The 12315-nt window shown below is 44.7% G+C and overlaps 1 protein-coding gene across 5 annotated transcripts in view; it reads left to right on the forward strand.

Moving 5' to 3' along the window:
• Positions 1 to 12033, forward strand: part of OTULINL (OTU deubiquitinase with linear linkage specificity like) — a 31682-nt gene extending 19649 nt beyond the window's left edge. For 2 of the 5 annotated variants that reach the window (XM_025924342.2, XM_086676273.1), the window contains 7 exons: positions 2494 to 2653; positions 2742 to 2773; positions 2875 to 2966; positions 4274 to 4423; positions 7601 to 7729; positions 9065 to 9334; positions 10268 to 12033. In XM_025924342.2, coding sequence (XP_025780127.1) covers positions 2494 to 2653; positions 2742 to 2773; positions 2875 to 2966; positions 4274 to 4423; positions 7601 to 7729; positions 9065 to 9334; positions 10268 to 10441 — 1007 coding nt within the window. In that variant the 3' untranslated portion in view covers positions 10442 to 12033. The other 3 variants (XM_086676245.1, XM_086676255.1, XM_086676264.1) reach the window with 3 other exon arrangements.
• Positions 12034 to 12315: the final 282 nt, after the last annotated feature.

Here is a 12315-nt window from a genome sequence, read left to right on the forward strand (position 1 = left end):
AGCTTCTGCACTGCAAAGGAAACAATCAACAAAACTAAAAGGCAACCAATGGAATGGAAAAGATATTTGCAAATGACATATCAGATAAAGGGTTAGTATCCAAAATCTATAAAGAAGTTACCAAACTTAACACCCCCAAAACGAAAAACCTAGTGAAGAAATGAGCAGAAGACATGAATAGACACTTTTCAAAGAAGACATCTTTGGATAGATGGCCAACAGACACATGAAAAGATGCTCAACGTCATTCATCATCAGGGAAATACAAATCAAAGCCACACTGAGATATCACCTCACACTAGTCAGAGTGGCTAAAGTGAACAACTCGGGAAACAACAGATGCTGGCAAGGATGTGGAGAAATGGGAACCCTCTTGCACTGTTGGTGGGAGTGCAAACTGGTGCCGCTGCTCTGGAAAACAGTGTGGAGGTTCCTCAAAAAATTAAAAGTAGAACAACTTACGACCCAGCAATAGCACTGCTAGGAATTTATCCAAAGGATACAGAGTGCTGATTCATAGGGGCACATGTATCTCAATGTTTACAGCAGCACTTTCAACAATAGCCAAACTATGGAAAGAGCCTAAATATCCATCCACTGATGAATGGATAAAGAAGATGTGGTTTATATATACAATGGAATGCTACTTGGCAATGAGAAAGAATGAAATCTTGCCATTTGCAGCAATGTGGATGGAACTGGAGGGTATTACGCTGAGTGAAATAAGTCAGAGAAGGACAGATATCATATGTTTTCACTCATATGTGGAATTTGAGAAACTTAACAGAAGGCCATGAGGGAGGGGAAGGGGAAAAAATGGTTACAAACGGAGAGGGAGGGAGGCAAACCATAAGAGACTCTTAAATACAGAGAACAAACTGAGGGTTGATGGGAGGGGGGGATGGGGGAGAGGGGCAAATGGGTGATGGGCATTGAGGAGGGCACTTGTTCGGATGAGCACTGGGTGTTGAAGATAAATGAGGAATCATGGGAATCTACCCCCAAAAAAGAGCACACTGTACACACTGCATGTTAGCCAATTTGACAATAAATTATATTAAAAAATAATAACTAACATAAAAAAGAAGAAAATGCCCTTTTAAGTAATTGCAAATATGTCTAGGTTCATTCACTGGTAACTTAATTTCTTTATTTGCTAGTAAATTCTTGTGAGAGTTTAAATGTACATCAACTATCGGTATGGTCAAAAATGCTAAAATTTGGGCACCTGGCTGGCTCAGTCGGTGGGGCATGCGACTCTTGATCTCAGGGCCAGGAGTTCAAGCCCCACATTGGGTGTGGAGCCTACTTTAAAAAAAAAAATGCTAAAACTGTAGATTCTGAATTGCTGAGGCTTTTACTACCGTTAATCACTGGAATTTTACTAAACCTTGTGCCAGGGAGGGGAAGATTTCACAATGAACCCCGGGAGGTTTGGCCACTATTCAAAAGTTCTCTTCCTCATTTGTACTTCGGCATTTTACATGCTCAAGCATCATATAATTGGGAATGTGCTGCACATAGTAAGATATTGCAAGTATGCGGTTGGAGCTCTTGAGGCCCGTTCATGCTCTCTGGCCAAATCAGGAATTGCAGTGTGGACCACACACAGCACATCTGTCTCCACCTCACAGCTCTGCTGAGGTGTCCACTCCCTGGAAATGATGTCTGTGTGCCCGCGGTTTGGACCACTCATTGTGTGTGTTAAGGTGATGCCATCTGTCATCGCTCCTAATGCTTTAAGAATATCCAAGTGGCTCTAAAATTTAAAAAAAAAAAAAAAAAAAAGGCGGGGCACCTGGGTCACTCTGTCAATTGAGTGTCCAACTCCTGATTTCAGCTCAGGTCATGATCCCGAGGTTGTGGGATTGAGTCCCACGTTGGGCTCTGCGCTGAGCGTGGAGCCTGCTGGAGATTTTCTCTCTCTCCCTCTGCCCCCTCCTCCAATTGTGCTCTCTCTCTACTTAAAAAACAAACAAAACAAACCCAAGTGGGCAGATGTACATGGTGGTGGCATCACTGGAGGACTCTGGTGTGGAGCAGGATCCCTGCTGGAACCGTTCTCGGATTCAGCAGATATGCAACACAGGGTGCATTCTTAATTAATTTCATTCCATCTTTCTCCGGGGAGATCGGCATTTTTCCCCAGTGTTGCAGTCAAGACAGTTGGGAGTAGAGCAGTGAGCTTTCTCACAGTCACACAGCCAGGGTAGTCGAGACACGGGTTTGAACAGGTCTGAGGGATTCCGAAGCCTATGCTCTATGATTATTCCTCGTGAATTGTGTGGGACAAAGACATTCTTACATATGACATTGATTAGAGGAGAACTGGGTGTTTCTTTAACTTTCAGATTGAATTTTTGAATGCCTTAAAAACTGTTCATGTACTCAATGACAGACACTTGGCGGGTACAATGAGCGATATATTTCCCTCCCTTAAAGCTGACTTGGGTAATTGTGACGTGTCTTTTTTCTATTATTAAATTTTTGCAGGAAGTGACCAGGTTCACTCCTGGACGCTGGTCACCAGCCAAGCCTTGGATACTGCGTGGAAGGTAGCCAGGGGCTCAGTGACGCTGGCGGTAGCATTCCTGGTGGCTGCCCTCTGCTACGTGAGGAGGATGCACTCCTATTTAGGGCGCCGGCTGAAATGGTAGGTGGTTGTATTATCCTCCGGTTTCACCAATAGACCCGTGCTTTCCAGAGTAGATTTTTGATATTATTTTCCCTTTACCTTTTAGGTGGATTGGATATCTGCAGAGAAAGTTCAAAAGTAAGTATTGTCATGTTTTCTTATTTCTAAGGTGCAGGGAGGGTTCAAGAAGGGCGAGGAAAAGGGAAAATTCACCACCTTTCCTATCTGATTTGGTCCAGGGAACCTCAGCGTGGAGGCGGAGGTCGATCTCCTTAGTTACTCTGCGAGAGAATGGAAGGGAGAGACGCCGCGTGCCAAGCTGATGCGGAAGGTGCGTCAGTTTATACAGGTCACGGACGATGGGGAATTTGTGTGTAAAAATCAGGAAACTAACATTCCGCCCTGCTTTACTGAGGGCGTGGACGATGGCGTACCGTAGGCTGTCACTTCAGGAAACTCGAGGGTGGCACTCTTCAGCTCTGCCCGCCAAGCCTACGGGCTCTCTGGACAAGCAGGGGGGACTTCTGTCTTTGCAGGGATTAGGCACCTGGATGTAAAATTCTGAGGAGTTTTAGAATTTTCCATTGGACCGACCTTGGTAACTTTTCCCAGCGGTGCTATCCAACCTTGTCAGCAACGAGAAGTTTTTATTTCAAGGGGCGCCTGGGTGGCTCAGTCGGTTAAGCGTCCAACTTTGGCTCCGGTCATGATCTCGCGGTTTGTGAGTTTGAGCCCCGCGTTGGGCTCTGTGTTGACAGCTCAGAGCCTGGAGCCTGCTTCCGATTCTGTGTGTCCCCTTCTCTCTGCCCCTCCCCTGCTTGTGCTCTGTCTCTGTTTCTCAATAATAAATAAACATTTTTTAAAAATTAAAAAAAAAGAAATTTTTGTTTCAAGTCATTTTTAGCGAGGTCTTAAACGTATATAGTATTTTCTTTTCCCTTTGGTCACATTATAGCCATCATCACCCCTAAATGGCATTCTTTTGCTCCTGGGCTTCCAGGAAGGTGTCAGTTGAAAAAGCATGACACGGACTGAATACACACAAATGTCCTTTTATTTTTTTTATTTTTATTTAAAGAATTTTTAATGTTTATTTATTTTTAAGAGAGAGAGAGAGAGAGGGGGAAGATACAGAATCCGAAGGAGACTTCAAGCTCCAGGCTGTCAGCACAGAGCCCAACATGGGGCTTAAACCCACGAACCACGAGATCATGATCTGAGCCAAAGTCGCCGCTTAACCTACCGAACCGCCAGGTGCCCCACAAGTGTCCCTTTGAAATGACATGTCCTCATGGGGTATCTGGATGGCTCAGTCGGTTAAGCCTCTGACTTTTGATCTCGGCTCAGGTCATGGTCTCCTCGTTCATTGATTCGAGCCCCGCATTGGGCTATGTGCTGGTAGTGCGGAGCCTGCTTGGGATTCTCTCTTTCCCTCTCTCTCTGTCCCTCCCCTGCTCACCTCCCCTGCTCTCAGAATAAAATAGTGACATGTGGTTGCATTCATAATTTATAATTGTTATTGTCTCTGTTGCCCCCTTTCTTTGGGGGTAATGCCTCACTGACAATACAGTGAATTCACTCTCTCTATTCCCTTATCCAGAGGGTTTGAAAACGAACTTTCTGTTTTTGTGTGGACAGGCTTACGAGGAGCTGTTTTGGAGGCATCACATCAAATGTGTCCGACAAGTAAAGAGAGACAACTATGACGCACTGAGGTCAGTGTTGTTTCAGATATTCAGCCAGGGCCTCTCCTTTCCATCGTGGATGAAAGAAAAAGACATTGTGAAGGTATGTCCGCTGGAAACGGGGCGGGGGGGGGGGGGGCGGGGAACGTTGCGTTGACAAGAACTGTAGCGCAGATGGCTGGGTCTTCAGTGGGCGGCTTTGTGCGTCCCGAGGTTGAAGGAGCCTTCGAAGGCCCTGTGGCCCCCTCCGTCTCAGAAAGGCCGCCATGCTCAGTTGTGTTTGCTTTGGATGCCACCATCTTTGCTTGAGAAGGGCATCCATTCTTCAGAAGCAAGGTGGTCTACTGAAACTCACTTTTTTACTCTACGGTTATTTGAGGTTTAACAAACGCATAGAGCGCTCCAGAGATTCTCCACTGTTCCTTTGTAGTCAGCCCTTCCTCACCCCTAGCCCAGGGCCATCGCTGGTTGGTCTTAAGACCCTATGGTTTTACCTTTTCCAGAATGTCATATCAATGAACTATCCAGTGTGTAGCCTTTTGCATCTGACTTCTCTCGCTTAGCAAAATGCATTGCAATTCAGGGGTGCCTGGGTGGCTCAGTCAGTTAAGCGTCCGACTTCGGCTCAGGTCATGATCTCGTGGTTCACGAGTTCAAGCCTCGCGTCGGGCTCTGTGCTAACAGCTCTGAGCCTGGAGCCTGCTTTGGATTCTGTCTGTCTGTCTCTCTTTCTCTGTTCCTTCGCCTGCTCATACTCTCTCTCTGTCTCTCAAAAATAAAACATTAAAAAACTTTTTTAAAAAATGCATTTCAATTCATCCACATTCTGTGAATTTGTAGTTCATTCCTTTTTACTGTTGAGTGATATTCCTTGATGTAAGTATGACATAGTTTGTTTATCCGTTCTTCAGTTGAAGGACATCTGGATTATCTCTAGTTTTTGACAATCCCGTACAAGATTTTGTATGAATGGAAGTTTTCATTCCTTTTGGGCGAATGCCTAGGAGTGAGATTGTTGGCTCATATGGTAGGTGTAGGTCCAAGTTCATAAGAACCTACCAAACTGATATCCCGTGTGGTGTGGCCATTTTGCATTTCCACCAGTAGTGTGTAAGAGTTCCAGTTGTTCCCAGTTCTAACCAGGATTGTCAGATTTGGGGTTTTTTGTTTTTTGGGTTTTTTAGCCATTGTGATAGATGTGCGCTGGCGTCACTGTGCTTTTAGTGGGCATTCTGCTAGTGAGGAGGGATGAACATCTTTCCATGTGCTTATTGGCCATCCATTATTATCTTTTTACAGAAGTGTCTGTTCAAATCTTTTGCCCCTTCTTATTTTATTATTGATTGGATTTTGAGATTTCTTTATATATTCTGAACACAAGTGCTTTATCAGATATGTGATTTGCAAATATTTTCTCCCAGTCTGTGCCTTGTTGGTTTTTTTTTTCATTTTAATGGTATAAGGCAATATATTCTTTATTTTATTTTATTTTATTTATTTTTATTCTTTATTTTTTGTTTTTTACTTTTTAGGGAGAGAGAGAGAGAGAGAGAGACAGCGAGCATGAGTAGGGGCAAGGGGCAGAGAGGGAGAGAAAGAGAATATCTGAAGCAGGCTCTACACTCAGCATGGAGCCCGATGCAGGGCTCGATCCCACAACCCTGGGATCGTGACCTGAACTGAAATTGAGAGTCGGACGCTCAACCAACTGAGCCACTGAGGTGCCCTGAGGCAGTACATTCTTGATGAACAACCTGAATTTTTATTTTGAATGCAGGAAGTTCAACCTAGGATGTACATTTAAGGGCAGAAGCACAAAGAAATAGGAGTATATAAAGTATATGCATATATATAGCTGCACATGCTCTATTTCCTTCCCATTTCTTCCTTGAGAGTTGCTTTTATTAGTTTCATTTTATCTAGGAAGCACTCATCAAGTGTGTGCAGGGTGCCAGCCCCGCGGCCAGCTGCTGAGGACAGAGAATACGGCCACACCCCGGGGTTCCCCAGGCTCAGCCGGGTGGGGTATGGGTTAGATCCCTTCACTGGATCAGAGTCTTACAAATTCTGTGGTCTTACTTAGTCCCAGCCGGAGTCCTGTAAAATGGATATCTTGTCCTTGATTTATGGTAGAGGATGAGGCTCAGAGGGTAAATAATTTGCACTGGTTGAGGAGTCTCTTGGCTGGTGAGTGACAGAGTGAGGTTTGGACCCCCAAGTGCCTTATTCTAAAATCCATATGCTCCACGATATGCTACGGTATTCTAGCGTTGTTAGGGTAAACATAATTTCTAAACGGATATACCTAGGCAGTTTGGGAAGTGTTTTATGCAGAAAGATGGTTTCATAGACAAAATCTTCATGTAGGTTTTCATCAGCTGTGAAATTGTAAATTAAGAATATGATCCACGGGGCGCCTGGGTGGCTCAGTCGGTTAAGCGTCTGACTTCAGCTCAGGTGATGATTTCACAGTTTGTGGGTTCAAGTCCCACATCAGGCTCTGTGCTGACAGCTTGGAGCCTGGATCCTGCTTTGGATTCTGTGTCTCCCTTTCTCTCTCTCTCTCTCCCCCTCTCCTTGTACTTTGTCTCTCTCTCTCTCTCAAAAATAAACATTAAAACAAAAAAAAAGAAGAAGAATACGATCCAGGGGCACCTGGGCGGCTCAGTCGGTTAAGCATCCAACTCTTGAATGTTGGCTCAGGTCGTCATCTGATCTCACAGTTGTGAGTTTGAGACCCGCGTCGGGCTCCATGCTAGGTGTGGAGCCCACTTAAGATTCTGTCTCTCTCTGTGGGGTGCCTGGGTGGCCCAGTGGGTCAAGTGTCCAACTCTTGGTTTCGGCTCAGGTCATGGTCTCGTGGTTCGTGGGATCAAGCCCCAAGTCGGGCTCCACGCTGAGCATGGAGCCTGCTTGAGATTCTCTCTTTCTCTCCCTCTGCCCCCTCCCCCACTCATGCTCTGTCTCTGCCTCTCACTCTCTCAAAAATAAATAAGGAAACATTAAAAAAGGAAAAGATTCTCTCCCTCTCTGCCCCTCTCTCCTGCTTGTGCTCCCTCTCTCTCTCTCTCAAAAAAAAAAGAAAAAAAAAAAAGAGGGAAAGAATATGATCCAAATCCCTTAATCCACAGATCTAAAAGAAGAAACTCTATGTTTTTATTTAGTCTTTTTAAATGGAGATTCCTGAGTGAGATAAGATCGTGTGCCATGACATATTCTAGGTTGTAATGTCATAAACGTTGAGGTACTAATCACGGTTGGCATCTCCTTCCTTTTCAAGCTTCCTGAAAAACTGCTCTTTTCACAAGGTTGTAATTGGATCCAGCAATACAGTTTTGGTCCTGAGAAGTATACAGGTTCCAATGTGTTTGGAAAGTTACGTAAATGTGTGGAATTATTGAAAACGCAGGTGAGTGTCTGGGGGAAGAACAGACGAGGAATGAAAGCACACACCCGGGTGCAGTGAGTGACTCTTCTCTGTCAGGCCTGTCACCCGATGCCTCTCGGGGAGGACCTGTGGGCAGGAGCGCCTCTTCTAGGAGCTGACGATGGGCTTTCCTGTTCTTTCTCCTCCCAAGTAACCAACGAGAGCAGCGTTGTACGTGATAATTAGGCCCGTTATGGGTTCAGGAGGCCTTTGTGGGCTGGCCAGGAAACCTTAACAGTCCCGTACCTTCGTTTTCCCCAGAGAGATGTGGTGCAAGGTCCAGACAGGGCATTCAGAAATGCACTTCTGGAATGTGCCCCATTAATAACTTGGGGACACCACAGACGCTGTCATTTGAACTAAGAGTTTTCCTGCCTTTTAATAGACACAGATTTGGAATTGTTGAAATGAACCCTCCCCAGTAAATACCGTAAAATTTCTGTGCTGTGGTTTTTTGATGAGTAAAACCGATATGTGAATATTGTGTCCCTTGTACTGTTATTGTGAGGATTGAATAAGTTAATACATGTGGCTTTAAACCGTGCTTGGCACATGGTGAGTGGCAAAGAATACTAGTTATTACTGTTCGTCTGTGGAATATCTGCCGTGCGACCCAGCTGTATTAAGCTGTCTTAGGAAACTGACTTGCTTGGTTTTTTACCTAATCGGTGGTGCTTTTTTGAAAGATATTTAAGCTAGTTTGTTATTATAAAAGTAATATATACTTGTGGTTAAAAAAATCGGGGTCAGGGGCGCCTGGTGGCTCAGTCGGTTGAACGTCCGCCTTCAGCTCATGATCTCGTGGTTTGTGAGTTCGAGCCCTACGACAGCTCGGAGCCTGGAGCCTGCTTTGGATTCTGTGTCTCCCTCTCTCTCCGGCCTTCCCCCGCTCACGCTCTCTCTCACTCTCTCTCTCGGAAATAAATAAACATTAAAATTTTTTTTTAAAAAATCAGGGTCAGGGGCGCCTGGGTGGCACAGTCGGTTAAGCGTCCGACTTCAGCCAGGTCACGATCTCGCGGTCTGTGAGTTCGAGCCCCGCGTCAGGCTCTGGGCTGATGGCTCAGAGCCTGGAGCCTGTTTCCGATTCTGTGTCTCCCTCTCTCTCTGCCCCTCCCCCGTTCATGCTCTGTCTCTCTCTGTCCCAAAAATAAATAAACGTTGAAAAAAAAATGTAAAAAATCAGGGTCAAAAATGAAAAGTTAAAGGTCCCCTCTATTAATCTCTGGTTTATTTTTATACGTACTTTAAAACTATGCCATGCTGTCGGTATTCACCTCTACCCTGTAAATCTCACTCTCACATCTGTGTTTCCAGTGGACTGAATTTAGTGGAATTAAAGATTATCACAAGAGAGGAAGTATGTGCAACATCCTCTTTTCTGATGCGATTCTGGAATATAAACTTTACGAAGCTCTAAAGTTCATCATGCTCTATCAAGTCACTGAAGTTTATGAGCAAATGAAGACTCAGAAAGTCATTCCCGGTCTTTTTCGGCTCCTGTTTTCCCGGGAAACATCCTCTGACCCTTTGAGCTTCATGATGAACCACCTGAATTCTGTGGGCGACACATGTGGACTGGAGCAGGTAATTGGGGCAGGAGAATGTGTTCAGGACCCCATGGCAGTGCCTAAACACACAGGTGTGTGGAGTTTACTTTCAGCTGATAAACCCACCTGCGGCGAAGCAGTGGCTTGATGTCGTTGCCCCTGAAAGGAGGAAAAGAAGAGTAAAAACCTCACTGCTCCGTGCAGTGTGCCGTGTGTCTGTCAAGCCCCGTGGCCCCTGAGCAGTGCTGGAGGCCCTTCTGAGCTTTCACTCTGCTTCTCAGATGGTGGCAGTTCTCCCACAGCAGAGTTTAACCGAGAGAAAGTCCAGCCGGACAAGGAGATAATGTTTGGGAAAGCGTTTGGTTCCTTAGTGCAGATAAATAGACACTATTGGAAAAATCCTAGGGGCGCCCGGCTGGCTCAGTCGGAAGAGCATACGACTCTTGATCTCCGGGTCGTGAGTTGAAGTCCCATGTTGGGTGTAGAGATGATTAAAACTAATAAATCAACTTTAGGTTAAAAAAAAGAAGTTGTTAACAACTTTAAAATCCAGATAAGACTTTTTCATTCCCATAGAAAAGAGGTTTTCTTTTGTTTTGCTTTGCTCTCTTAGGCGGTGTGCAAAATTACCTGCCATTTTTTTACAAAAATTTATCTAAAACTAGTTGGAAAACAGTGTGATTTTAACTGTGAGTGAGCATCCTTTACTTTTTATTAGTTTTTTTTTGTTTGTTTGTTTTTTACCCCCTGTAACTTCATGCTGGTCTACAGAGATGTTCCTCTGCTTGTCCCCTGCCTTCCGCATCGTGGGCATTTGTTCCTGACGCTGGCCTTTCGGTGGTTCATGTGTGGGTCTGGTTCCTAAGCAAGGGCACTGCTTCCTAAGCTTCAGGAGAACACGCTCCCTCCCCTGGTGGGGGCGGGAAATTGGAAATGTGTGTTTGTGACCTCTCTCTCGTCTCTTCTCCAGATCGATATGTTTATTCTTGGACACTCCCTTGAAATAAAGATAAAAGTGTTCAGACTGTTCAAGTTTAACTCCAGAGACTTTGAGGTCTGCTACCCAGACTTGCCGTTCAGGGAGTGGCCCGAGATCTCCCTGCTGACGGAGAATGACCGCCACTATCACATTCCTGTCTTTTAAGTCTGGCGTGGGCTGGGCACCGGCCCTCGCCGTTCACAGCGGTCACACGTTCAAGCAAAGTCCAGGTGGAGAACCAAAGCTGGTGTTGCGACCATTGAAAGGGGCGGGACCTTCTTCTCCGGAGCTGCAGGTGCCCTGGACACAGAGGTGCACGAATGGCATGCTTCTGTTTTCCAGCGACTTCCTCCAAACCGGCCTATTTGTGTTTGGTGGTTTGACCTTGTTCACACGGGCTCTAGTCATTTCACATGCCACAGGCCGTTAAGGGCACCGGGAAAGGAAATCTGGGCAGTACAACAGGAAAGAAAGCGAGAGGAGAAGGGGAAAGGACTAACCAGGAACGAATTTGTCTGTAACCTGGATGTTCTCATTAGGAACCTTGTCTTTGATTTGAGATCTTTATAAACATGGCCTTATTTTATAAGCATTACTTTCCCAGGAATCTTTATGGCATATTGATTTTCTAGAACCACTTAATTAACTGTAAAACTATGTGAATGGGGTATGTGTACACACACACACACACACACACACACACACACACGCATACACATGTATATACATTGTATAGTTTTATATATACATATATGAACACACACACACACACAAATCATCACTACTTTGTAATCTTGTACAATTTGTTTTATATCACTTTACACTTTTTTGTTACTGTTGCATCTGGCCAGTTGAATATGTTTTATGATAAAAAAGATTAATTCTGTAGATTAAGGTAACTGAATGACAACTATTGAACAATTACAAAATACTAACTGTGGTGTATCTAATGTGTATTTACCTGTGTATTTAACGTGTGGTAGGTAAAATAATGCCACCCCCGATCCCCATGCCTGTGTCCAAATCCCTGGGACCTGGGAATACGTTGGGTTAGATGGCAAAGAAGAAGAAGATTGCAGGTGGGATGAAGGTACTAATCTGACCTGGGAGGTTGTTCTGGGTTCTCCAGGTGGGCCCAGTGTAATCCCAAGGGTCCTTAAGAGGGGAGGAGAGGAATTGGGAGAGGGTCAGGATCAGAGGAAAATGTAAAATAACAACAGAGAGAGAGAGAGAGACGCATTATTTCTGGCTCTGAAGATGGAGGAAGGAGCCATGACCCATGGAATGTGGATGGTCTCTGAAGGTGAAAAGGGAAGAGAACAGAGTCTTCCCCAAGGCCCCCAGAAAGGAACGTGGCCCTGCCCACACCTTGATTTTGGCCCAGTGGGACGGAACCCGTGTCGGATCTCTAACCTGCACAACTGTAAGATAATACGCTTGTGTTAAGTCACTAAGTTTATGGTAATGTGTTAGGTTAGAGCAGCAACTGACAACTAATACGCTCGAGCTAACGAATTTTTGGTCATCTTTATTTTGGAAATATTTTTCTAGTTTATTTTGGTCATCTTTATTTTGAAGGTACTTTGCTAGGCTGTTTTGAACTTCAATAAATACAAAATAGCTTTTAAAATCTTGCCTAATGGTCTGCTACTTCAAAGTTACAAATCCTTTCTAAGAGCGACTTAATGTTTTTGATGCTAATGTTTTCTCCCATGTTCATACTGCTGTGCTAGTAGAAATAAAATTAATTGCTGTGGCAGATGAAAACAACATCCAGATCTTTTGTACTGGGGATAATCACTTGTGTGTACTACTCAAGCCGGACGTCTAATGCACACTGTGCTGTGCCTGCTCTCAGTTAGTTTCCTGGTAGAAGAGTTGGAAAGCAATTAGCTCAGACCAAGGGGCTTTCTGTCACCCTGATAGCCACACGAAACAAGAGTTCTTCTTTTTGTTTTAAACGGGAGTTCTTCATTGATCTTTCTAGCACGTTCCTGCTTGGAAGTGTCTATGGTTTTGCATAACTCCTGTCATTTAAC

Source organism: Puma concolor, chromosome A1 (assembly GCF_028749965.1).
Source record: "Puma concolor isolate L17-30 chromosome A1, mPumCon1.1.hap2, whole genome shotgun sequence".
Taxonomy (NCBI): domain Eukaryota; kingdom Metazoa; phylum Chordata; class Mammalia; order Carnivora; family Felidae; genus Puma; species Puma concolor.